General features: G+C 44.6%; 2 protein-coding genes across 4 annotated transcripts in view; both read left to right on the forward strand.

Moving 5' to 3' along the window:
- hook3 (hook microtubule-tethering protein 3) overlaps positions 1-6,451 on the forward strand; it is a 149,194-nt gene extending 142,743 nt beyond the window's left edge. Inside the window, exon 23 of one of the 2 annotated variants that reach the window (XM_078537400.1) lies at positions 5,724-6,449. Coding sequence is in view for 1 of the 2 variants with exons in the window: in XM_078537312.1 (XP_078393438.1) it covers positions 5,733-5,736 (4 nt within the window). In the remaining variant the exon portion in view is untranslated. Of the gene's footprint in view, positions 1-5,723 lie in introns of both variants that reach the window. The other variant, XM_078537312.1, reaches the window with a different exon arrangement.
- An 18,388-nt stretch (positions 6,452-24,839) lies between these two features.
- Positions 24,840-26,713, forward strand: part of LOC144677487 (neuronal vesicle trafficking-associated protein 1-like) — a 52,930-nt gene continuing 51,056 nt past the window's right edge. The window contains exons 1-2 of one of the 2 annotated variants that reach the window (XM_078537597.1): positions 24,840-25,075; positions 25,938-26,120. In XM_078537597.1, coding sequence (XP_078393723.1) covers positions 25,989-26,120 — 132 coding nt within the window. In that variant the 5' untranslated portion in view covers positions 24,840-25,075; positions 25,938-25,988. Of the gene's footprint in view, positions 25,076-25,890; positions 26,121-26,713 lie in introns of those variants that run through there. The other variant, XM_078537639.1, reaches the window with a different exon arrangement.

A 26,713-nucleotide genomic window follows, 5' to 3' on the forward strand; every position in this document is an offset into this window, starting at 1 on the left:
GCCAGCCAGGAAAAAGCGACTTGCCTGTGCCCTCGCCTGAATGCATGGCGCCTCAATCTTGAGGTTCAACAGTTGACCCTCACGAGTGCTGCTCAACTTTACTATGCACTCACCTCCGAGTTCCCCTTGAAGTGCAGATTGCGAGGTGCATGCCTTACATATGCTGCTGTGAAACAAGTTGGCGTGCAGTCACGCCGATGAGCTCATCTGATCCAGCGTGAGGAGATAATTCTGGCGAGCTGGGCTTATGATGATATGCAGATGTATTACAATGACGTTTCTGATGCCTGATGGCGGGAAACGTGGCCCACCATTAATGGGCAGAGCGGACGATTGCAAACTGGATTCATGACATCGTGAAATCAATTTTTGGCCTTCCCGCCATATTGTACGCTCATGTCCGCCATAATACCCAAAACCAGCGGGCATGGAAAATTCCGCCTCGTACAATAATCAGGCTTGTGTTGATAGGTGGCAAGTAACATTTGCGCCACACAAGGGCTTGTGTTGATAGGTGGCAAGTAACATTTGCGCCACAACAAGACAGAATCTAACCATCTACCCTTGACATTCAATGGCATTTTTATCACTGAATCCCCCACTATCAACATCCTGGGGGTTACCATTGACCAGATACTGAACTAGACCAGCCATATAAATACAGTGGCTACCAGAGCAGATCAGAGGCTGGGAATTATGTGGAGAGTAATTCACCTCCTGACTCCCCAAAGCCTGTCCACCATCTACAAGCCACAAGTCAGGAGTGTGATGGAATACTCTCCACTTGCCTGGATAAGTGTAGCTCCAACAACGCTCAAAATTTTGACACCATCCAGGTCCAAGCAGCCCGCTTGATTGCCCCTCACCATCCACCACCTTAAACATTCATTCCCTCCACCACCAGTGCACAGTGGCATCAGTGTGTACCATCTACAAGATGCACTGCAGCAACTCACTAAGGCTCCTTCCACAGCACCTTCCAAACCTGCAATCTCCAACACAAGAAGGACAAGAACAGCAGATGCATGGGAACACCACAACCTGCAAGTTCCCCTCCAAGTCACACGTCATCCTGACTTGGAACTATATCGCTGTTTCTTCACAATCGCTGGGTCAAAGCCTAGAACTCCCTTCCTAACAGCACTGTGTGTATTCCTACACCACGTGGTGCTGCAGAGGTTCAAGAAGGCAGCTCACCACCACCTCCTCAAGGGCAATTAGGGATAGGCAATAAATGCTGGCCTAACCAGCGATGCCCAACGAATGAAAAAAACTATAGCTCAACCAATCTGTTGCTGAAAGCTACATTTATTCATAAAGAGCTGTAAGCAATTTATTTAAAGATCTGCTGCTGAGATCCTCATCCATGCTTTTGTTACCTCTGGACTTGACTACTTCGATGCTCTCCTGGTTGACCTCCGATCATCCACTAACCATAAACTCGAGATCATCCAAAACTCTGCTGCCCATATCCTAACCCACACCAAGACCCACTCACCCATCACCCCTGTGCTCGTTAACCTACATTGGCTCCCAGCCCACCAATAACTGAAGGTTTAGAAATCCTATTGTCATGTTCAAATCCTCCATGGGTCTCACTCCACCCTATAACACCTTGAGAGGTCTGTGTTCTTCCAAATCTGGCTTCTTTCACATTCTCCATTCCTACCATTGGCTGTCATGCCTTCAGTTGTCTAGGCCCTAAGCTCTGGAATTCTTTCCTTAAACATTTCCACCTCTGCATCTCCTTTAAGATCCTCCTTAAAGCTTACCTCTGACCTTTTTATTCACCAATTTGACAAATTGTGTTTGTATGAAGTATCTTGTGATACTTATCTATATTAAAGGTATTAAGTTATTCTGTTAAAAGTGTCTTCTCTTATCTGAAACATTTCATTACAGATAGCAGTATTGGGACAGTGTTGACTAATTCCTTTCTCTATGTATTGATGAGGAGTTGCAGTGAAGTAGCAGTTGCTGCTGCTTAATAGTCTTTCATGCATTAAATCTTTCAAGTATTGGTGGAGCTAGCATAGCAGCTTGTGACACGAGGGAAATAAATGAAGGGAAGACTTTTAAGGCTTACATTATCAGAGAAAGACACTACACTGTGGGATAGGATGCATTAAATTGTTATCAAGCAGCTCATAAACAGCTTTATATATGTAACATTTCACATTTACTTTCCCCTTCTTGTACTGTATCCATGCGTATCCTTTTGTGCATTAGATGCTTTCAAGTTCATGAATTCAGCCACCTCTTGCCATGCTCCATATGCTATAAGTGCCATCCTTTCATAGCCTGGGAGGCAGGGAATCTTGTCATTGCTCAACTTCCTGTAGTAATTATTCAATCGCCTTATTATCAAAGCAGAGTGCCCCTTTATTTGACATTCTGAAGGTTCACACAATGTTTTAAACCGGATACTAGCTATTCATTCTTGTCATTTTCTATTTTGACCTTTAGGGATTAATAACTCTTTAACTCTTCTCAGGATTCTTTGAATGAAGTTGACAACTTTCCAAACTGCAGTCTCTCTGTAGTTCTCCCTGCATAGGTGTTTCCACAGAGCCAAGACTCCCTTCACACTCTATTCCAATTCCCCTCCCCTTTTTCTCTGCCCCCGCCCATGTAATGGCACCCCATATTAAAATGAGTCCCAACAGGAAATATAAGCACTAATCTGTGACCACTTGGTGGGAGAGCACTTCCAGTGCACTGTCTCTGGGTTATGGTCTTCAGCATAGGCTCAAGGAAAATTTACCTCAGCATCCATTTGGGTGTGGGTACAGTGTGATGATTGGTTCTAGTTTGAACAGGTTCAAAGTTAAATTTTATGAGGCGAGGCTCCCAGAGTTTCAAGCGTGGATTGGAGAACTAAGGATGGAGGTTAGCCTAAAGCAAAAACAAAAACAAAAATACCTGGAAAAACTCAGCAGGTCTGGCAGCATCGGTGGAGAGGAGCACAGTTGACGTTTCAAGTCCGCATGACTCTTCAACAGAGCTAATTAAAAATAGAGAAGGGGTGAAATATAAGCTGCTTTAAGAGGTGGGGGTGGGGGGGGGGGGGGGGGGGGGCGGGGTTGGGACAAGAAGAGCTAGGTAGAGGGCCAGTGATAGATGGAGATAACCAAAAGATGTCACAGACAAAAGGACAAAGAAGTGTTGACGGTGGTGATATTATCTAAAGGAATGTGCTAAATAAGAGTAGAAAGCAGGACAAACAAGGTACAGATAGCCCTAGTGGTGGTGGGGTGGGGTGAAGGAATCGAAAAAGGCTAAAAGGTAGAGATAAAACAATGGATGGAAATTCATTTAAAAATAATGGAAATAGGTCGGAAAAGAAAAATCTATATAAATTATTGGAAAAAACAAAAAGGAGGGGGAAAATCGGAAAGGGGGTGGGGATGGAGGAGAGAGTTCATGATTTAAAGTTGTCGAACTCAATATTCAGTCCGGAAGGCTGTAAAGTGCCTAGTCGGAAGATGAGGTGCTGTTCCTCCAGTTTGCGTTGAGCTTCACTGGAACAATGCAGCAAGCCAAGGACGGACATGTGGGCATGAGAGCAGGGTGGAGTGTTGAAATGGCAAGTGACAGGGGGGTCTGGGTAATGCTTGCGGATAGACCGAAGGTGTTCTGCAAAGCGGTCACCCAGTCTGCGTTTGGTCTCTCCAATGTAGAGGAAACCGCATTGGGAGCAGCGAATGCAGTAGACTAAGTTGAGGGAAGTGCAAGTGAAATGCTGCTTCACTTGAAATGAGTGTTTGGGCCCTTGGACGGTGAGGAGAGGGGAAGTGAAGGGGCAGGTGTTGCATCTTCTGCGGTTGCATGGGAAGGTGCCGTAGGAGGGGGTTGAGGTGTAGGGGGTGATGGAGGAGTGGACCAGGGTGTCATCCCTATGGAATGCCTCCAGGGGGGGTGAAGAGAAGATGTGTTTGGTGGTGGCATCATGCTGGAGTTGGCGGAAATGGCGGAGGATGATCCTTTGAATGCGGAGACTGGTGGGGTGATAAGTGAGGACAAGGGGGACCCTATCATGTTTCTGGGAGGGAGGAGAAGGTGTGAGGACGGATGGGCGGGAGATGGGCCGGACACGGTTGAGGGCCCTGTCAACCACCGTGGGTGGAAAACCTCAGTTAAGGAAGAAGGAGGACATGTCAGAGGAACTGTTTTTGAAAGTGGCATCATCAGAACAGATACGACGGAGGCGAAGGAACTGAGAGAATGGGATGGAGTCCTTACAGGAAGTGGGGTGGGAGGAGCTGTAGTCGAGGTAGCTGTGGGAGTCAGTGGGCTTGTAATGAATATTGGTGGACAGTCTATCACCAGAAATTGAGACAGAGAGGTCAAGGAAGGGATGGGAAGTGTCAGAGATGGACCATGTGAAAATGATGGAGGGGTGGAAATTGGAAACAAAATTAATAAATTTTTCCAGGTCCCGATGAGAGCATGAAGCAGCACCGAAGCAATCATCGATGTACCGGAGAAAGAGTTGTGGGAGGGGGCCGGAGTAGGACTGGAACAAGGAATGTTCCACATACCCCATAAAGAGACAGGCATAACCGGGGGGGGGAGGTTAGCCTATCCATTTTGGAGTGCTCCCAATTCTCTGATGATTAAAAGTATTTCTGGGAAAAGGAGCATGGAACATTGTGAATCACAAAACTTACCTATATATATATATATCCATCTATTAAAGGGTAGGGTGACAATATTTGCAGAATCAATCCAATATTTTTGCTTTATAAATAGTAACAATTCTGTCCAATCTACATGATGTCCAGTCAACAGATTGGCAGCTCAGGAGCAAACTCCAACACAGCAATGTTATATTTTCAACTTCATCATTATTGCTTTGGTATGAAATCAAAAGCACCTAACAAGTGACCGGCTTGTTTTGTAAATGCTAATTAGAAACTGCAGTAATGCTGTCAGAATTCATTTATTTGTGTCCACGGTAACAAGTCCCTGGGCTTAATTTGAACCCAAGCTTTCAGAATTGAAGTGACAAGTGATTGGGATTAGGCTACTAACATTGCAGCCTTAAACTGCACAATAAATGCTTCTGCTTGTGGGTGGCATATTATTGCGGAAGTAGCACAGCATTTTGCCTCCTGACAGGAAAGCTGTGGAGACAGGTCCCAGGGGTAGCTGTCACTCAAATCCGTCTGTTTCAGTTGGCTGGATTTCCTCATCTCTTCACTCAACAAAGAATACGGTGGCTGTGAGGCAGCATATCTTTGGGGAATTGGAAAACTACCTCACCTGCCTGAATTACACTTCTGCCTGACTGGCAATGGCCTAACCTTGGCAATGGCAACAAAGACGTATGCAGCCCAAGCTGTCATGCCACTCTGTGAGGAGCAGTAAGTCTCTCCTGAAGCTGAGGAAACACAAGAGGGGATAACAATAATCCATTCTTTGTTATCAAAATTAGACCAAATAAAAATCTAAAGTGATCTGGTTAGAATGAAAAAGTACAGGATTTGATTGTCTCTTTTACTTGTTTTGCCTTCATTGCTATCAATTTTCCTGCTCATCTTTGCCCTTTTGTTCTTTTCCACACGTCCCCTACTTTTCCCCCGGTTCTACAATTGCTTATAATCTTTTACATTTTCCATTACTAATGAAAAGCCATTGGCCCTAACTGTTAACTCTGTTTCTCTCTCAAATGATGCTGCCTGATGAGTGTTTTCAGTATTTTCTGTTATTATTTTATCAAGAGTGACTAGATGAGATCCAGAGACAGATCACCGGATGCCCATGTGAGGGAATCTCAAAGGTTTGCCATCTCTCGCACCTCCAGGACTGCAGGCCAATTCTGGAAGTTCAAAAGCCAAAAGAGGGCAGGCAAGTTCACTGTATCTTTTATCTTTTGGGCTTCTTTACACCGTTACCAATTCACCATTCAGTCTCTAAAGTCAATTGCTGTATACCCAACCCTTTATACTGCACATGTGAAACCCCTTCCTCCAATTTAACAGATCCATAACATCAATAAAATTCTGCGGATACCGGAAATCTAAAATAAAAACAGAAAATGCTGGAAATACTCACCAGGTCAGGCAGGATCAGCCGAGAGAGAAACTGAAGTTAATGTTTCAGGTCTTTAATTTTTTGTCGGAACTGGGGAAAGTTAGAGGTGTAACAGGTTTTAAGCAAGTACAGAGGCAGGGAAAGGGGAGAAGAGGGAAGGGAAGGGAAGGCCTGTGATCAAATGGCAGGCTGGAAAGACGAAATGACAAAAGAGATGTTGTTGCAAGGCAAAAGCAGGTGATAATGGGGCAAAGTAAAGAAACAAGAGATGAGTCTAGAGGAGTCATAAGAAGGAAAGGAAGAATCATTATCAACAGTTGCTGTCTGAGAAAATGGGGGCAGAAATTATAATTTGAAATTGTTGAACTCACTGTTGAGGCCTGACAGTTGTAACTTCCGCAGTTAACTTGGTGCATTGAGTGTAACCACTGAGATTCAGGCACATCAAGTCCACCGGCTATCTTTTCTGTTTATTTAAATGAGGTCCAAACAACAACTTGTATCTATATAGCACCTTTATTGTAATAAAATGAACCAAAGCATTTCACGGAGGCTTTATAAAACAAAATATGCATCCAATCTGTCTAGCCCTGTTAGAATTTTGTATGTTTCAATCAGATCCTTTCTCATTCTTCTAAACTCTAGTGAATACAGGCCCAGTCAAACAAATCCCTCATACCGCAGTCCTGCCATCCCCGGTATCAGCCTAGTGAGCCTTCGCTGCACTCCCTCTATGGCAAGTATATCCTTTCTTAGGTAGGGAGACCAAAACTGCACGCAATACTCCAGGTGTGGTCTCACCAAGGCCCTGTATAACTGCAGTAAGACATCCCTACTTCTGAACTCAAATCCTCTTGCAATGAAGGCCAACACACCATTTGCCTTCCTAATTGCTTGCTGCACCTGCCTGTTTACTTTCATTAACTGGTGTTCAAGGACACCCAGATCCCTTTGTACATCCACATTTCCCAATATATCACCATTTAAATAATACTCTGCCTTTCTGTTTTTCACACCGAAGCATATAACTTCACATTTATTCACGTTATACAGCATCTGCCATGTGTTTGCCCACACACACAACTTGTCTAAAACAAAAATAGAAATACCTGGAAAAACGCAGCAGGTCTGGCAGCATCGGCGGAGAAGAGCAAAGTTGACGTTTCGAGTCCTCATGACCCTTCAACAGAACTAAGTAGAAATAGGAAAGGGGTGAAATATAAGCACATTCTTTTAGATAATATCACCACCTTCAACACCTCTTTGTTCTTTTGTCTGTGACATCTTTTGGTTATCTCCTCCTATCACTGCTTGCTTGTCCCAACAACCACCCCCCTCCCCCCCAAACCAGCTTATATTTCACCCCTTTCCTATTTCTACTTAGTTCTGTTGAAGCGTCATGAGGACTCGAAATGTCAACTTTGCTCTTCTCCGCCGATGCTGCCAGACCTGCTGAGTTTTTCCAGGTATTTCTGTTTTTGTTTTGGATTTCCAGCATCCGCAGTTTTTTGTTTTTATCACACAACTTGTTTAAATCACTCTGAAGCCTCCTTGTATCCTCCTCACAACTCACAACCCCATCCAGTTTTGTATCGTCAGCAAACTTGGAAATGTTGCATTTGGTTCCCTCATCCAAGTCATTTATATATATATTGTGAATAGCTGGGGCTCAAGCACTGATCCCTGCGGTACACCACTAGTCACCGCCTGCCACCCAGAAAAAGACTCATTTATTCCCACTCTCTGTTTCCGATCTGTCAACCAATTCTCAATCCATGCCAGTATATTACCCCCAATCCCATGTGCTTTAATTTTTCCCACAAGCCTCTCAAGTGGGACCACATCAAAAGCCTTCTTGAAATCCAAATACATCACATCCACTTGTTCTCCCTTATCTATTCTACTAGTTACATCCTCAAAAAACTCCAGTAGACTAGTTAAGCATAATTTCCCTTTCATTAACCCATGCTGACTATGTCTAATCCCATTAATACTTTCCAAGTGTTCTGTTACCACATCTTTTATAAAAGACTGTAGCATTTTTCCCACTACTGATGTTAGGCTAACTGGTCTGTAATTATCTGTTTTATCTTTCCCACCTTTCTTAAATAGTGGGGTTACATTTGCCTCCCTCCAATCTGTAGGAACTGCTCCAGAGTCTATAGAATTTTGGAAGATGACCACCAATGCATCCAATATTTCCAGGGCCATTTCCTTTAGTACTCTGGGATGTAGATTATCAGGCCCTAGGGATTTTTCAGCCTTTAACTCCATTAATTTCTCTAGCATCATTTTTTTACTAATACTGATTTTCTTAAATTCCCCCCTCTCACTAGACCCTTGGTTCCCTAACATTTCTGGGAAATTATTTGTGTTCTCTTTTGTGAAGACAGAACCAAAATTCTTCTGCCATTTCTTTGTTCCCCATTATGATTTTCCCCATTTCTGACTGTAAGGGACCTACATTTGCCTTTGCTAATCTTCTTCTCTTCACATATTTATAGAAGCTTTTACAGTCAATATTTATGTTCCTCTGCAAGTTTACTCTCATACTCCATTTTCCCCTTCTTGATCAATCTTTTTATCCACTTTTGCTGAATTCTAAATTGCTCCCAATCCCCAGGCTTGCTGCTTTCTCTAGCAATATATAGGTCTCCTCTTTGGATCTAATACTATCCCTAATTTCTTTTGTAAGCCATGGTTGAGCCACTTTTCCTGTTTTATTTTTGTGCCAGACAGGAATGAATAATTGTTGTAATTCATGCATACATTCCTTAAAGATTAGCCACTGCCTATCCACCATCAGCCCTTTCAGTAAGGTTCCCCAATCCATCATTGCCAACTCGCGCCTCATACCCTCATAGTTCCCTTTGTTTAGATTCAGGACCCTAGTTTCAGATTCTAATTCTTCACTCTCCATCCTAATGAACAACTCTAACATTTTATGGTCACTCTTCCCTAAGGGACCCATACAACAAGATTGTTAATTAATCATTTCTCATTGCACAATACCCAGTCTAGCATAGCCTGCTGTTTAGTTGGTTCCTCAATATATTGGTCTAAAAAAACCATCATGTACACACTCCAGGAAATCCTCCTCCAAAGTATTATTGCTAGTTTGGTTTGTCCAATCTATATGTTGATTAAGGTCACCCATGATTACAGTTTGTACCCTTATTGCATGCACCTCTAATTTCCTGTTTAATGCCTTCCCTTACATATCCATTACTGTTTGGGAGCCTATAGACAACCCCCACCAACATTTTCTGCCTCTTGGTGTTTCTTACCTCCACCCAAACAGATTCCATGTCATGATTTTCTGAACCAATATCCTTCCTCACTATTACATTGATTTCCTCCTTTACACTCAATGCTACACCACCTCCTTTCTCTATTTGTCTGTCCTTCCTAAATATTGAATACCCCTGGATGTTCAGTTCCCATCCTTGGTCACCCTGCAGCCATGTCTCTGTTATTGTAACTATATCATAACCGTTAATATCTGTTTGTGCTGTTAATTGATGTACTTTATTGCGAATGCTCCATGCATTAAGATACAATGCCTTTAGACTTGTCTTTTTAACCTTGTTAGTCATCTTAGCTTTATTTTGCACTATGACCCCCATTTGTTTTTTGCCCTTGTTTTTTCTGCCTTCCACTTTTTCTTCTTACTTTTTTGTCCTTTGTTTCTACCCTTCTTTCCCCCTCCTCCATCTCCCTGCTCAGGTTCCCATCCCCCTGCCATTCTAGTTCAAACCCTCCCCGACCGTACTAGCAAACACACCCCAAGGACATTAGTTCCGGTCCTGCCCAGATGCAACCTGTCCCGTTTGTACTGACCCCACCTTCCCCAGAACTTGTCCCAATGTCCCAGGAATCTGAATCCTCCCCCCTACACCATTTCTTCAGGCATGTATTCATCTGATATACCCTGTTATTTCTACTCTCGCTAGCACGTGGCACTGGTAGTAATCCTGAGATTACTACCTTAGAGGTCCTACTTTTTAATTTATGTTCTAATTCGCTATATTCAACTTGAAGGACCTCATCAATTTTTTTGCCTATGTCGTTGGTACCAGTATGGACCATAACCACTGGCTGTTCACCCTCCCCCTTCAGAATGCCCTGCAGCCTCTCCGAGACATCCTTGACCCTGGCATCAGGGAGGCAACATACCATCCTGGAGTCTCTTTTGTGGCCGCAGAAATGCCTGCCTGTTCCCCTTACTATTGAATCCCCTTTCGTTATAGCCCTGCCACTCTTCTTCCTCCCCTCTTGTGCAGCAGAGCCACCCATGGTTCCATGGACTTGGCTCCTGCTGCTTTCCCCTGAGAAGTCGTCTCCCCCAACAGTATCCAAAACGGTATATCTGTTAGAGAGGGGGGACGGCCACAGGGGACTCCTGCACTACCTGCCTTCCTCTACTCTGCCTGGTGGTCACCCATCCCCTTTTTGCCTGTTTCAGTCTTTACCTGCGGTGTGACCAGCTCACTGAACCTGCTGTCCACGATAATCTCAGCATCACGGATGCTCCACAGTGAATCCAACTGCAGCTCCAGCTCCAAAATGTAGTTAGCCAGCAGCTGCAGCTGGGCTCATTTCCTGCACACATGGTCACCAGGGACACTGGAAGTGTCCATGACTTCCCACATAGCGCAGGAGTAGCATATCACAGGAGCGAGGTCTGCTGCCATGACTTCCCTTTAGATGAAGCTCGTTAGTTACTTCCTTTAAAGAATACTAATGATGTTAGGGGCCTTATTCCACTCCAAAACTCCCACTACCGTCCAAAGTCCTCACCTTATTTTATTTAAGCTAATGGGCTGCAGCAGTTTAAGTAGTAAAAAAGCAGAAGTAGAAGCACTCACCTGACCCTACTTACCAATCAGCTGCCTCCCCTGCGTCGCGACACTTCTTGAATCGTGAATTCACTTCGAACTCCAGCACCTGAAGGTCCTGAGGGTACGCCTCTCCCCTCTGGTCTTGGCCTCTGTTTCTCGCACCCTTTTATATGCTCTTGCTGGCCTCTCCTCTGTTTCTCGTGCCTTTTTATACCGTTCTCGCTGGCCTTTCCTCTCTGGTCTCCTCCCCGGGAAGCTAGAGAAGTACATTACAGTGAAAGGAATAGAGGATACGCTGAAATATTGAGTTGAAGTAAGGTGGGAAGAGGCTCATGTGGAGCATAAGCACCAGCATAGACCTGTTTGGCTGACTGGCCTGTTTCTGTGCTGTCAAATCCTATGTACTTCTGTGAAGAAACTGGGGCCACATAGAGATGACAGGAATCTGGCAAAGCAATGGTACCTAATAGTATCTCATGGACAGCGCAAAGGCTGCTTACTATAAAGTGTTTCCTGTTCCACATGTGCTCCTCAGCCATACCAAATCCTCACAAAACCCTACAGCGTGTTCGTTGTATCTCATGCACAGCCACACAGGATGGTAGACTTTCAAATGATAGTGCACATTCTGGGCTGAATTTTCACAAAAATTCCTGGCTCCGCAAACCTAACTTGGGAGAAAGTGCCCCGACTGGAAAATCCCCCTGTATTTTTGTTCTAGGGGCAGATGTTATTGGGTGTCGGGCCTGCCCTGAAAACAATGGCAGGAGCAGCCACAGGGGCTGCCCGTGGCGTATACAGCTGCCTCTGCGAACCATAGGTGTACAAATTACAACCCACCACCTTTTCCCCGGCCCCAGCTAAAATGGTGGGTGCCAGGTTCAGAGGGGTGGGACTTCCAGAATTGGGGCTCCAGCACCGATTTTGGCTAAGACAAAGAGCCTTTCCGACTCAGTGAGAATTCAGACAAATAGAACCCGCGTCTGTGCGGGTTCCTCGGTAGTTAGTTTTGGAGACTCTTAATCACAGTAATTTGTTTTCCCTCATGCCAAACACATAGCTGACCAGAAAGATAAAATAACCCACATGTTGGGCTGAATTCTCCTTTTTGGGTCAGGACCCCAATGTCGGCAGCAGTTCCGGAAGCTGCCCCAGTACCTCGTCGGCACCTGATGCAATTTTCGAGAAGATGGCCAATTATTGACCGGGTAGTGCGTTCACCACCCAATTAAGGATGGCAAATGGGGTCCTGAGTCTGGAGGGGAGGGCCATTAGAAGTCTGCCCATCATCAGAGGTAGGAGTTGCTGTGGGAGTATGTGGGAAGGGGTCCGAGCACCTCCATTCCTGTCGCTGGCCACAACTTGGGTAAGTAAGAGGGCCAGAAAGGTTAAAGCCTTCGGACATCAGTAATGGGTACTGCACGGCCGCGGCTGATATTCAGAGGCCAGGATCTTTAGGTTGGCCAGCGGGGAGGGCGGGGCCCACTTGCCAACGCGTAAAATTACGCGGGATGGCGTCGGGCAGAACTCCTGACGTCACCCCGCCCTATTTCAATTTTCAGGTCAGCGGGGGCGCAGCCGAATCAGCTGTGCGCCCGCCAACCTGTCAACAGCCTATTGAGGCCATTTAAAAAGTAATTGAGATAATAATGGACCTGCCCGTCCAACCTTAAGGTTGGTGGGCAGGCCAGGAGCCCTGGCGGGCTTCAGAAAAAGCATGAAACCTCATCCACGGGCAGAATGAGGTTTCATGAGGGTTTTTAAAATTTTAATAAATGTATGCTTTAAAGTGATGGACATGTCCCAACTCATGTGACACTGTCACATGAGGGGACCATGTCAGGAAAATTTTATTTTTGCACCTTCACCATTTTAAAATTTGGCACCGATCTCCCTGAGGCAGCACTTAGCTTCAGGGAGATGAGTGCACTCTTTCGCATGCATGCGCGAAAGAGCGCACACTCGGCTGAGGGAATTCCCCCCCCCACCGGTCTGCACAGGGAGAGCATTGCGCTTCCTGGCGGACGACATGCTGGGTGGGCCTTCCAAATAGATTGGAGACCTTGGATCCGATGTTTACCTGCCCGGCTGTTGGGAGGCCACCATGATTTCAGGGAATGTCCTCCTGACGCAACACGTAAACCCCTGTGCCGGATTGAAAATTGAACTGGGGTGGGGAGAGTGCCCTTAATTAAGCCTTCAAGGGGCTTGATTGGTTACCTGCCATGTTCGGACAGGTGGCTGGTATACAGGACCCTGCTGCCTCTTCCAAAATCACTGGGGGGGAGGAACAGTGTTGGGAAGCTGACATGCTGTTCAGTACGTGAAGCTGCAGTCTCGCCTGCCTCCAGTCCAGCCTCCTCAGCCAAATGAAAAAATTCAGCCTGTTGTGTTGGCAGCTGTCACTTCTATTGCTACGAATCGCAGTTAAACAGATGGTGCTTTGCTGAGGAGCTCCTGCCAGAGCTGTGAAAATTAATATTAAACATCCATGCCTCCAAGAAGACCGTTTAACAAACCTTGATTTAGTTGGGGGTAAGTGAAGAGGTGGAAAGCGGTGCATCATTGTCCATTTGCCTTTGTGATGAAAATGATATGTTGATATGAATTATGTAATTGCGCCTTATGTGTGGCAGCAAATAAAGAAAGGTTAGATAAACACTCTTTTCACGTGGATGGTGGCCTTTAACGGTGAAAGTGAAGAGGAAGAAAGTCCTGTAATTGAAAATTTATTTTACAATGGACTGAGGGAGATGAAAGGATAGGAGGGTAGGCAGCTAAGCTGAATTGCATGATTGCTGAACTGTAGGTGAATAGATGTGAATAGGGATGAAAGAGTTCGAGAACGGACCGAAGAATATTTTAATATCCTCGGCAATTCTCAATACTTTTAATTAGGAAGATGCTTGAAGCAGCCTATAATTACGACGGTGACCAGGTTGAACTGACTGGCTCAAAGCTAAACTGCTTCAGGCAGTCCATCAATCTTCAAAGCTTTTCTACAGCTAGCTCTTTTGCATGGAAACATCTTACTGATTTAATTATCCTTTAGGACCTTTTCAATGAAAAGGTGGGTGTCAAGTCCCTGATTACTGTTGGCAAGTGAAATGGATTTTTGTGAACCTCTGTCATTTGGCATTCTCTATCATATTCCTAGAGTTACTTACCCGGTTTCTGGGCTATGATCAGCAGAGAATTCTGTGTCCAGTTAATCATCTCTTCTTATTTTCTTTATATATTCCTTCATCACACCACTTTCCCCTGTGCGTTCATTCTCACTGGGAAAGAGGGATGGTCTGAATTTCAGACTTCTCAACTAATGTCAATAAAGTTATTTGACCGGATGGCAAGAGGTGTAATTCAAGCAATACAAGCTGAAAGAGGTGACTATTGAGAGCATTCAGTCAGTTTGCTGTTCAGATTGACATGCAAGATTCAAGAAATATATTTTGGGATAAGCATCAGAACAGCCATTCCCACCACAAACCCTCCCCACCCCAGAATTGGAGGTCCCTCTCATGGGATTGTGCATTGGATCCAAAGATGAGGGATTGGACCCCCATTCCCACCCACCCCCACCCACCACCCACCATCCCCCAGCATGTGGATTCAGAGAATGGACCCTGCTTCTGGGTCAGGGATTAGATCTATCCAGCTCTGCAGCCTCCTCTAGAGTGCTCTCCACTCAGCTGTGGAAGCCAAGCCTGTCAATCAGGCTGACTACCAGGCGAGGAACCTGGCAAGGATGAAAGACACACGCTGTGGAGTTAAATCTCCACAGTAGCATGCAGAGAAATCCTAGACCGGTTCCCCCCACTGTACATCTGCATGCCAGGGCAGAATTTTGCCCTCGGATGGCGTGCGGGCCCCACCGGCTCGGCGGTGGGCTGGCAGCCGACCCCCACCACCAAAACGGGGCCCACCGCCATTTTGAGGGGGCGGGCCAGTTAAAGCTCGCCCAGCGGCCTTCCCAACAGGAAGCGCTATGCGCTTCCTGTGCGGGGGGTGGAGGGATTCCCCATCTGTCAAAGTGCGCTCTTTCGCGCATGCGCATGATAGAGTGCACTGCTCCCTGAGGCAAAATCCTGTCTCAGGGAGTTTACTGACAGGTAAGAAGAGTCAAAAAATAGAGAAATATTAAAATTATTAACATGTCCCCCTCATGTGACAACGTCACACGAGATGGGACATGTTAATAAGAAACACATAAAATTTATTACATTTTTGAAAAACGGACATGAAACTTCATCCTGCCAGTGGATGAAGTTTCATGAATAATCTGGAGCCCACTGGGGCTCCTGGCCTGCCCGCCAGCCTTAAGCTTGGACGGGCAGTGTCTTTAATTATCTTAATTATCTTAAACTGGCCATTGTCAGGTCGGTGGGCGGACAGCTGATTTCGTTGTCCGTCTGCCTACCTAAAAATTGAAAGGAACCGGGATGACGTCAGGGGTTCTTCCCGACATCATCCCACGTCATTTTCCCCTCGGCGAGCGGGCCCTGCCCCCAAATTGCCGGGGGGAAAATCCTGGCCCCAAACTGATATCACTTGAAGAGAGAAACATATGTTTCAACAATGCCTGGTTACCATCCCCCCCAACCCCACAATTAAATTTTCTCGCAAGCACAGATGCCAACTAAAGAGGCCAACCAATTGTAGTTTTTAAAGAAATACCAGTATTAGACATTGTGTGGATGCTCCCAAGTTTCCTCACAGACAATTTTAAGATTGCCCAGTTTCCAGGTACATCTGACTTTGAGCGACAGTGTACAACGAGTGATATTGAATCAGCTGACTACGTCTCCCCCAAATCAGGTAGAGATACACAACAAGTGACTGACCCAAGATCACCTGTTTACACTCTCACCCAAAACCAAAATAACCCCGTTTATATCCTCGCCCTGCTGACCTCTAAATATTGTCACAGTCACTAACAGGAACCCAAAGGTGAGGTGCAGAGATCAAGGGTGTGAGAATTCAAACTTTATGCTCTCTGAAAGTAAAATTGAAATGAAAATGCAAATATCTGATATCGGACAGTAATGGAAACAGTTGTCTCAGCAAATTTTTTTCTACTTTTTTCTCCTTTTCTCTCCTGAAGGCACTATAACCCTTATTGATTTGATGAGCACTTGCAGTCCATTAGTACTTCCCCAAAGGAGGCATATTCTTCACATATAAACCTGAACAGTGAGAATTGGCAAGCTGTTCAATTGTGGAAAGCATCATAGCTGAGCCCATTATTTTTCACTTACTTTCTAGCAAGGGGGTTGCTAGGTTATGTTCAGGAGGAACCCTCAATAGTTCTTTGCCCCAACATCCTAGCCGCCCAATTGCACCTGCCCACCACACCACCAACCTCCCCCCCCACCCCGCCAACCCCCGGCCAATTCAGAGATGCTGAACTAAATTTTGCCACTTTCCTAATTGAGACCAGTTAACAAGGACGCAGACTGGAGGTGAAATTTTGGAGCTTCTGGAAGAAATTCCTTAGAATTTAGGAGAATTAAGCATTGCAAACTTGAACAATGTGGAAGCAGAGTCACCTCTGGATCACTTTCCATGCCTCTAAGTGGTCAGATGACACTTTCATTGACAAAAGTCAAGGGGCAAGGGATGGCTACTTGTTCTCACAATTACTATACAGGTAACTTGGAAAAATTAATAAAATTACAGGGCTCTTCTTTACATAAAATGATACAAAGCCTGTAAAGTTCTGTACAAAATGGTTCACTGTCTTTGAATTATAGAGAGCACTGGATCTATGAGAGCAATTTCATGGCACTAATTAATTGAGTAGTTCAGATGATATCCTAAGCCACAGCAGTTCATGACAAATATGTTACCTGATATTCAATTCTTGTCTTGAAAACACCCCAGGGACGTCTGTCACATCTTGTAGGTAAATTGAGTAATGTTTCAAACCGAATGGCACATTGGCAAAAACTTAGCCGCTTTGGAAAAAATGACTTGGCTCGGTAATTCCTGCCAAATTTTCTGATGCTTCCATGCCATTGAAATTCACCCTCAGAAATTTAAGATAACCAGTCATACAATGGCTCAAATGATCACAGTGGAGGCACCCCAACAAGCAAAACAATACATCCTCGACCCCTAGAAGACATGTTCATGAAATAATTCCAACAACAATGATCAGGAAACTTAGCAGAGAATGTGAAAATGTACTTACAAAGCCAAAGTTCCTCTTGAAAAATAACTCAATTTACCGAGGAAATGTGGCATATATCCTGGAGTGTTTTCAAGATAAGAATAGAATGTCAGGTATCACATCTGTTATGAGCTGGTGTGCCTTATGCTGCCATCTGAACACCTCAATTAATCAGTGCCTTGAAATCACTCTCAGATCCATTGTTCACTAGAGTACAGAAACTTTGAATTATTTAGTATAAATCTTCATAGGCTTGGCATTATTTTAAGTAAAGAAGAAGCCTGTAATTTAATTCACCTTCCCGGGTTACTTACAGTGTAGTTGTGAAAACAAGAGCCATCCCATACAGAATTCAGTCAATTAAAATGTCATCTGGCTACTAAGAAGCTGAATAGGTATTGGCAGGGGTCTTTGGGGTAATTTTCCTTTGGGTGACAGTGTAAAACAGGTAATATTGTTTCAGCTACTTGTATATATTTCTTCCAGAGACACCAAGAATCTCTAAATACAAGACAAGAAGGGAGGCAAAGGACAGTTAAGCCAGTGACTGCACACAATCCAAAACAAATTTGGTAGATTATTTGAATACATCTCAATTAAAAGAAAGAGTTACTTAGCTGTTCTAGTCCAGATACAATACTAGGCTGACAAAGTGCATCCTGTCCATAAAAAGTAAGACAAATCCAATCTGACCAAATACTCTCCCCATCAGCCAACTCTCAGTCATCAGCAAAGTGCTGGAAGTCACCATTGGCAGTGCTATCAAGCGGCACTTGCTCACCAATAACCTGCTCACAAATACACAGTTGGGTTCTGCAGGGGTCATTTGGCTCCAGACCTCTTACAGCCTTGGTCCAAGCACTGACAAAAGAACTGAATTCCTGTGGTGAGGCGAGAGTGACTGCCCTTGACATCAAGGCAGTATTTGGTTAAGTGTTACACAAAGTGAAAGTGAAGCCAATGGGAATCAGGAAAAAAACTCACCACTGGCTGGAGTCATACCTAACACAAAGGAAGATGGTTCTGGTTGGAGGCCAATTGTCAAAGCCCCAGGCCATTGAATCAGGAGTTCCTCAAGATAGTGTCCCAGACACAATCACCTTAAGCTGCTGCATTAATGACTTTCCCTCCATCAGAAGGTCAGAAGTGAGGATGTTTGCTGATGCTCCTACTGTGTTCAGTTCCATTCGTAATCCACACACGGGATAACAACCAGGCTTAGGCTGATATTTAGCAAGTAACATTCATGCCACACAAGTGCCAGACAATGCCCTTATCCAACAAGAGAGGGTCAAACCACCTTCTCTTGGTTGATCAAGGTACTGATGAAAAGTTATCGACCTAAAATGTTGGGTGAATTTAATGCCCTCCCCATGGTGAGTTAGGTGGGATTGGGGATTTAATCAGGTGAGAGGGAGGGAGGTGGGGGCTGTGATGTCTCCCTGCCTCTGCCCTAGTTAAGTCCATGGTGAAAACATCCATGGATCGCTTTCCTGCTTTCCTATCAATTGAGGCCCTTAAGTGGGAAATTAACTTTGTTATGATCCTCAGCTGAGGTTACCACTGGACAAAGGGTGGAACCCAGCTTGAAAGATCCTAACTTTTATTTGTTTGTTTAGATACGTGGAGAGGGGCTACTGAACAGAGTCACCAGAGTCAGCTAATGAACTTCTGGCATAGCATAAAACATTTATTAAACAAGAAAAGATGAACTATATTATAATACTCCTTCACCCACAACTATATCTTTATAGCTATATACAGATTTGTAAGGATAGCACAAGTTACAAAAGCTATCTTATACTCTAATGTCCACAGTAAGTACACAGCCCATGTAAACCTATGGTGACTCTGTGGTCAGACACACCACACTCTGAAAACAAGTGACATATGCCACCTCAACCAGATGCAATGGATCTCTCCTCAACTCCCCCCAGACGCTTGTCACACCATGAGCCAACAGGTCTCACTGAACTCCGCCTTTCACACAAGGGTTTCCAATCTTAATTCTCCAAGACCTCGCCTTGGAATCTTCTTCAAAACCGACGCTTTCTCTCAGATGCCTTCCGCAAGGGTTCACCTCCAGGGTTTCAAACTCTCCTTCTGAAGTTCCTCTTCCCTGGGTCACCACATGCATTCAAACTGTTTTCCACACACTCTCTCTCACTGACTCAGCCATCAACAGTACACCACTGCTTCACATGCCCATAGCAAACAGCTACAGGCCTTTAGCCATCTCTTTGGACCTTCTTGTCTCTTGCAAGCTGTCCTCACTTTAAATATGCTTTCTGCAGCTTTTGTCTCTTTAAATCTGAAGCGTGGAGCCTTTCTCTCTGCCCCTCACTCTTAACTTCACTTAACAGGACCTTTTCTAGGTTCCTGTCTTTCCCTCTGACTAGAAGGTCTTCTTGGGACTCTCCTGTGCCACTCACCTGGATTTTCCGGTCTTTTCTTTAGCTTGGGATTGGCTATCTGTCCCCTTTGCTCCAGTCTCTCCTGGCAGCTGTCTGCAAAACCAACTAAACTCAAACAGCTTCCAAATCAAACTGTTGTTTCTAGTTTCTAGTGTGTGTCTGTGGAAGAGACCTCTCTGGACCTCTGTTGCTAAGCAACAGCCCAGTTTCTCTACTCTTGTTTGTTTAAATTGGCTCAGAGTCGTAAAACTCTCATTAGAAATGCAGGCACCTTTTAAAGTGAAACTAAAACTCACTTTGACCTTTCTTAACACACAGATACAGAAATACAAATCAAACTTAAACATTAAAGCTAACACCCACAAATACAGAAATAACTTACTTAAACTATCCCTATTTCCTAACAATGTCCACTTAAGGGCCTCATCCCTTTGCTACTGGTATTCCCCCAACAGTGGGCAGGGGATTTGCCATGCGGGAAATCTGAAAAGTAAACCCTGTCCAAGTTGTTTGTGGGCTTCCATGGGGGCCTCTCATTCAAAGGCAGTCAGTACCTGATCGAAGGAGCTGGCATCAGGAAAGGGTGGTCTGCTGAAAGCCAACACCCTGCCCTTGTTGCTGACCCTGCAACCGCCACTCTGCGAACCCCCCTTCTGCCATCAATCACCTCTGCCTGGTCCATTGTAGATCCTGGGCCTCAAGTGGATGTAGTACCAGCAGCAGCCACCGCTTCCCCTGTGGCACTGCCAAGCAATGAAGAGCTGCTGGCCTCTGGCTGGCAGCCCTTGGTGGGCAAGACTTCCATCCTTGGGACGCTTGAACTCGGGGGAAGGCCTGCCACTGCCCAGTTAAGGGCTTCATTGGCACTTAATTCAGTGGAACCCCAAAGGAAGCAAATCACTGGTTCGCCAGCCAGCAGGCAAGACCTCCGCCTCCATTAAATATTGCCCATTGACTCTGTTTCTCACTCCACAGGTACTGCCTGTCCAGCTAAGGAAGTTCTATAATTGATTTCTCCCAAGACCTTGTAGGGTGAGGGAGGTATGAAGGTTAGAAGTAGCTTATAAATGCTTATACTTTCTTTTCTCTCTAAAGACATTGTGGATATCAAAAGCAGCTTCATTTATCATTGAGCATATGAAGATCTGAAAGTTAGAAGGATATTTTTCCAGTTTCATTAGTTTCTTTAAATTGGACTAGACTTTTTGGCTTAGCCATAAATTAAGTGCGTTATCTTCACCACAAGTATCAGCTACACCTGAAACACAGGTTCCAAATACCAGCATGGTTTCAATTGAACCGACGGCACAGCCAGTGGTTTATTTTCCCATATATAAGTATGCAACTGACACAGAGGAAATAGCACTACCAATTCAGGAAGGACTTACACGAATTGTTGGTTGTTCAATCCAAAATTGTAAATTATAAGCAATTAAATTGCTTGTCTGAGTGGTCAATAAGCACTTCATATAGTCTCTGGTTCCTGACACTTGGCAAGCATTCCTTCCTGGCCATGAACTGCACTAGGTTTTTTTAAAAACACAGCGACAGTGACAGTCAATTCCAGCAAAGGCTGCAAGGTCATTCGCATTTTTTAAAAGGGAAAATTGCAAGGGTTTTTGCCATGGTTAGGAGAATGGGAATGTTGAAGGACAGTTAGAAGTCACCTTACTTAAGCCAAATAAGATGACCCGCTGATGTAGGGAAGCAGAGTTTGTTCTTTATTTTCTATTATTACAAGAAGATATGATTGATTGAATTAGGAGAGACCAATCATGACAGTTTTACCAAATTTGTTTTACTATGAAATGAAGCAAGCAATCAGTTTGTATCAGGCCTCATCTTTCTCACTTTGGGAAAGTGTGTGCCATCAAGGAGCCCTAGTAAAATTGAAGTCAATGGGAATCAGGGGGCAGTCTGGTTGGAGTCTTACCTAGCAAAATGGAAGATGGTTGTGGTTGTTGGAGGTCAATCAGCTCAGCCCCAAGACATTGCTGCAGGAGTTATTCAGGGAAGTGTCCTCAGCCCAACCATCTTTTGCTGCGTCATCAATGGCTTTATCTCTATCATAAGAACAGAAATAGGGATGTTGGCTAATGATTGTACAGCATTCAGTATCATTCACAACTTCTCAGATACTGAAGCAATTCATGCCCGCATGCAGCAAGACCTGGAAAACATCCAGGCTTGGGCTGATAAGTGGTAAGTAACATTCACACCACAGAAGTACCAGGCAATTACCACCTTCAACAAGAGAAAATCTATACATCTTCCTTCTATCCATCTGCCTTTGACATTCCATGGTATTACCATTGCTGCATCCCAAACCATCAACATCCCGGGGGTGACCATTGACTATAGAAATGTGAAGTGATTCATTTTGGTAGGAAGAAAACAGAGAAAGAACATAAAATAAAGGGTACAATCCTAAAAGCGGTGCAGGAGCAGGGGTACCTGAGTGTATATGTGCATAAATCATTGAAGATGGCAGGACAGGTTAAGAAAGCAGTTAATAAAGCATACAGCATCCTGGGCTTTATCAATAGGGGCGTTTAGTACAAAACCAAGAAGTTACATTAAACCTGTATAAAATCCTGGTTTGGCCTCAACTGGAATATTGCATCTAATTCTAGATACTTTATGAAGGATGTGAAGGCATTAGAGATGTTTCCTGGAACTTGATTAGCACTGTTGAGCACAGTAGTATATCGGATAGTATTTTCAGTAAATGAACAATCATCACACCTAAATTCTTTTTACCTTTGCCAAAGACCACATCATGCATGTACATTGCATCTTCCTATGTGCACCAACTCATACTTACATCCACACTGAAATTCTTCAGCTTTGATAAACCTAACTACTTTAACCCATCCATTTAATTTGACCTTTGAATACAGTACTATAAATGCTTTATCGTGAGCATCTGGCCACAAAGCTATTGTAATCTGCAGATTTGATTTTATAAAAAGGGGAGACAGGGCATTTAATTTAAATGGTATCTTTAAGATGCCCCAAAGTGCTTCACAGCCAATCAATTACATGTTTTACACTGGGCAGGAAGGGGTCTTGTGGTGCAGTGGTGGCTTCCTTATTTCTAGGCTAGAAGCTCCAGGTTCAAGTCCCACTTCAGGACTTAATGGGTATGGAAGATGTGTTCATAACATGACCAAATAGGTTGATTATCAGCTTGTAAATCCTTCCAATATGCCTGATGGTGAGCAGGAGAGTTTCCTGGTCAGCTGTGCTGCGAAAGGCAACAGTAAACTACTACATACATTGCCAAGCAAAATCATGGACCAATCCAATGGAAGTCCATGGTTGCCATTCCCGTTTAGTGAATGGTACCTGAAGGAGATGTCCTAGGCAGGCACAGCCGTCAATTTTTTCTCGTGATGGATGATGGATAAATACTGGCAGGTCATTAGGAGAGCTCCCCTGCTCTTCTTTAAATAGTGGTATCGGGATCTTTTATTTCCAGCTAAAAGGGGAGTCATTTAACATCTCATCCAAAAGCCAGCATGTCTGACAGTATAGCACCATAGCAGTACTGCACTAAAGTGTCAGTCTGGATTACGTGCTCAAGTCTCTGCTTCATGTCCCTTATGCTTAGCGCAGTTCAATCACTGCACAGATGGAGATTCCTCTAGCAGTCAATTTGTAATTCAATAATTGCACTGAGATTCATGAAAGTTGGGGTAAAACAAACATGGGGAGGTTTAATTAAATAAACACACAATGGCATAGGTTAGTTCCTAAACTCTGTAAATCCCTCCCTAAACCTTTTTTTGCTTCTCTCCTCCTCCTCTAAGACACTTCTTAAAACCTACCTTGTTGACCAAGGTTTTGGTCACCTGTCCTAATATCATCTTAAGTGCCTGGGTATCAATTTTTAAAATGATCACTCCTGTGAAATGCCTTGGGACGTTTCACTATGTTAAAGGCACTATACAAATGCAAGACATTGTCTGTTTAAATATTCACCTTTGAAACCAGGAAAGAATTGATTAGATAATGCAGATCCACCCCAGGCTTCACCTCTGCCTCAGGCCATCTGCCATTGAAACCCTCATTCATACCTCTAGTCTTGTCTATTCCAGCATTTCCCACATTCTAACCTCTGTAAACTTGTGGACATTTAAAACTCTGCTGCTCTTATCCTAACTTGCACCAAGTCTCGTTTACTCATCAACCCTGTGCTCTTATCTAAATTCATCCATGGGGTGCGTGCGTCGCTGGCTAGGCCAGCGTTTATTGCCCATCCCTAATTACCTTTGAGAAGGTGGTGGTGAGCTGACTTACCTTGGCTCTTGGTTAAGCCATGCCTGGATTTTAAAATTCTAACTGTTGTTTTCCAAAACCCTCCCAAGGAATTGACCCTTCCTAGCTTTTCAATCTCCTTCAGCCAGTCCCAGAACCTTCCCGGGTATCTGCATTCCGCCATTTCTGGCATCTTGCACATCAATTTTAACTGATCTGCCATTGGCCTGAAGTGCCTTCAGCTGCCAAGGCCCTGAGCTCTGGAATTCTGTCCCTAAACCTCTCCGCCGCTCTAGCCTCACCCCCTGCCTTTAAGACGCACATTAAAACCTATCTCTTTAACCAAGCTTTTGGTCATCTGCCCTAATATCTCCTTTAGTGTCAGTGCAGACTCGATGGGCCGAAGGGCCTCTTCTGCACTGTGATTCTGTGATGTGGCTTGATGTCAAATTTTGCTGTATAACTCTTCTGCGAAGCTTTTTGGGACATTTTGGGTGCCATTGTGCATGTCACTACTTTTATTTTAGCACTTGCACACAGTGTGGGTCAATTGATAGTCTATGTTGAAATTAAAGCTCCTGAGAAAGGGGCTAATCAAGACAGGGCGGTATGGTCACTCAACCAGTAATCCAGAGACCCAGGGGTAAAACTCTGGGGACCGGGGGTTCGAATCCCACCACGGGAGGTGGTGGAATTTGAACCCAATACATAAAATCTGGAATTGAAAGTCCAATGATGACGGTGAAACCATTGTTTAGGTGAAAACCCATCTGGTATCACTCATGTCCTTCAGGGAAGGAAATCTGCCCATCCTTACCTGGCCTGGCCTACCCTACATGTGACTCCAGACCCCACAGCAATGTGGTTAACTCTTAAGATGCCCTCTGAACAAGGGCAATTAGGGACGGGCAATAAACGCTGCCCACATCCCACGAACGAATAAAACAAAACTAGAGGCTCCCCTAAAGTAAAAGCTGCTCTTCTCCCCCTACCCCCTACCTCTACCCCTACCCCCACCCGGTCCCCTATTTTGATGCAGCAGCAGGAAAGATGATCCGCTGTCCCTTTAAAGGTGGGGATCTCCAGCTGCTCTGCCAGACTCGGTGCCGCGGCTGCGTCACCACAGACGAGGCTTGAAAATGAAAACATTCTCCAAAACTCGATCAATGACTTTACTGCATCCGATGTAGCGCTTCTTGGGGCTGGCTTCTTTTTATTTCCGCCATTTTTCTATCCGAGGAGGGTGGACGTTTTCTCGGAGACGGCAATCTTTCCCCTTTCCCCCCCCCCCCACACCCACCACCTCCTCCCCAAAAAAAAAATACTATTTTTTGACAAAAAGAAAAATATATCAGGTAAGCCGGGTCTTTTATTGCAGGTTTATTTTCCCCTCCCTCCTGGTCAGTATAATTCCAGGAGAGAGAGAGTTCGCAAAGCTGCTTCTCGCGAAGCGAACGAGGTGAATCCAGCACCGAGAAGATGCTCCCCCCGTGATATGAGGGAACACATCTTCACCCCCCCCCCCCCAAAAAAAAACCCCCCCGGCATTGTTCCGCCAGGATTTCGGGCTCTTATTCTGTCCGCAGCCCCAGTGGGTGAATCCACCGTTTCAATGATGATTTTTTTTTGGAAAACGTTGTTCTTGTTGATTGGAATGATTTTTGAAGGACTTGGAGGGGGGGGGGGGCAATTGCGTTAGGCAATTCGTGTCACCAGCAGATTGTCCAGGTTCTGTTTTTTTAAAACCCACCCCAACAAAAATAATTTAAATCAGATGTGCCTCAGATTTGAACAGCATTTTGTTCGTGCGCAGTTTTTACAATGCGTCAAAATATTTTTTTTTGTTGTGTGTGTGTGTAATGCAGGAATTGCTGGGGGTCCGTGCCGAACAAAAGTGAGTCTGCCTGATGTGTGCTCCTGGTTACGGGTTTGAAAATAAATAATATGGTTTAATAATATGATTTAACCTCGCCTTTAGCACATCTCCTTCGAATGATCCCAGTGGTGCAGCTTGGAGGGGGGTGGGGGGGAATCAAAATGAAAAGAGGCACAAGAAATATCTATCTCCACATTTCATGAGGATCCCCTGAGTATTGTGACGGTGCTGAATTCTGACAGGAGGTTGCTGATTTCCAGACTTGTTTCTCTAAAGCTCCATCTGCTTCATTGTTGTTTTTTTTTTGCACTCTTTTTTTCCCCCCAACCCCCGCCCCCAAGCTTCTGAATAGAGAAAGCCGCTCTTGCCTGATCCGTCTGTCCTCTGCAGCCATGGTGAAGTTAGGAAACAATCTGGCTGACAAAAGCACCGGGAAGGCTGCGGCCACCGAAGATGGCTTTGACACCATCCCTCTCATCACGCCACTGGACGTCAACCAGCTCCAGTTCCCAGCTCCAGACAAGGTAAGCGTCAACAAAAAAAACAAAGGCAGGGAAACGCTGAAAACACAGTGCTCCTTAGGTTGGCAAGTGCACCTGTGAAATGACTAAAAGACGGCTAAATAATTTGGATGTGCTAGACGCCTTCACCAGAAAGGCAAGGGAAAAAAAAAGGGGAATCAGGGTTCTGGAAGCAAAAGCAAAAGACTGCAGATGTTGGAAATCTGAAATAAAAACAGAAAATGCTGGAAATACTCAGCAGGTCTGGCAGCATCTGTGAGAGACAGAGTTAACCTTTCAGGTCGGTTCTGGGGCAGGTCAATGTCCACCTCTAAAGATAGAGGATCACGCTTTATCTTTTACAGAAACCATTGGCCACTACCCTAAAATTTCAGAACATTTTCGTCTTGCAGTAATGTTTGCAAGATGTCAAACAGCACTGAACCATAAAAGGTGAAACAACCTATATGTTATCTCACTAAATTAACATCAATACAATCAAAATACATCAGTGCTCATGAATTTTACCTAACAACCTGGCATTACTCTTTTGGGCTGAAAATAGTTGAAGGTGTATGAGATTTCATAAGCTGGGTGGACTGCGTTCTGAGTATAAA

This window comes from Cetorhinus maximus, chromosome 1 (genome assembly GCF_964194155.1).
Source record: "Cetorhinus maximus chromosome 1, sCetMax3.hap1.1, whole genome shotgun sequence".
In the NCBI taxonomy this organism is placed as follows: domain Eukaryota; kingdom Metazoa; phylum Chordata; class Chondrichthyes; order Lamniformes; family Cetorhinidae; genus Cetorhinus; species Cetorhinus maximus.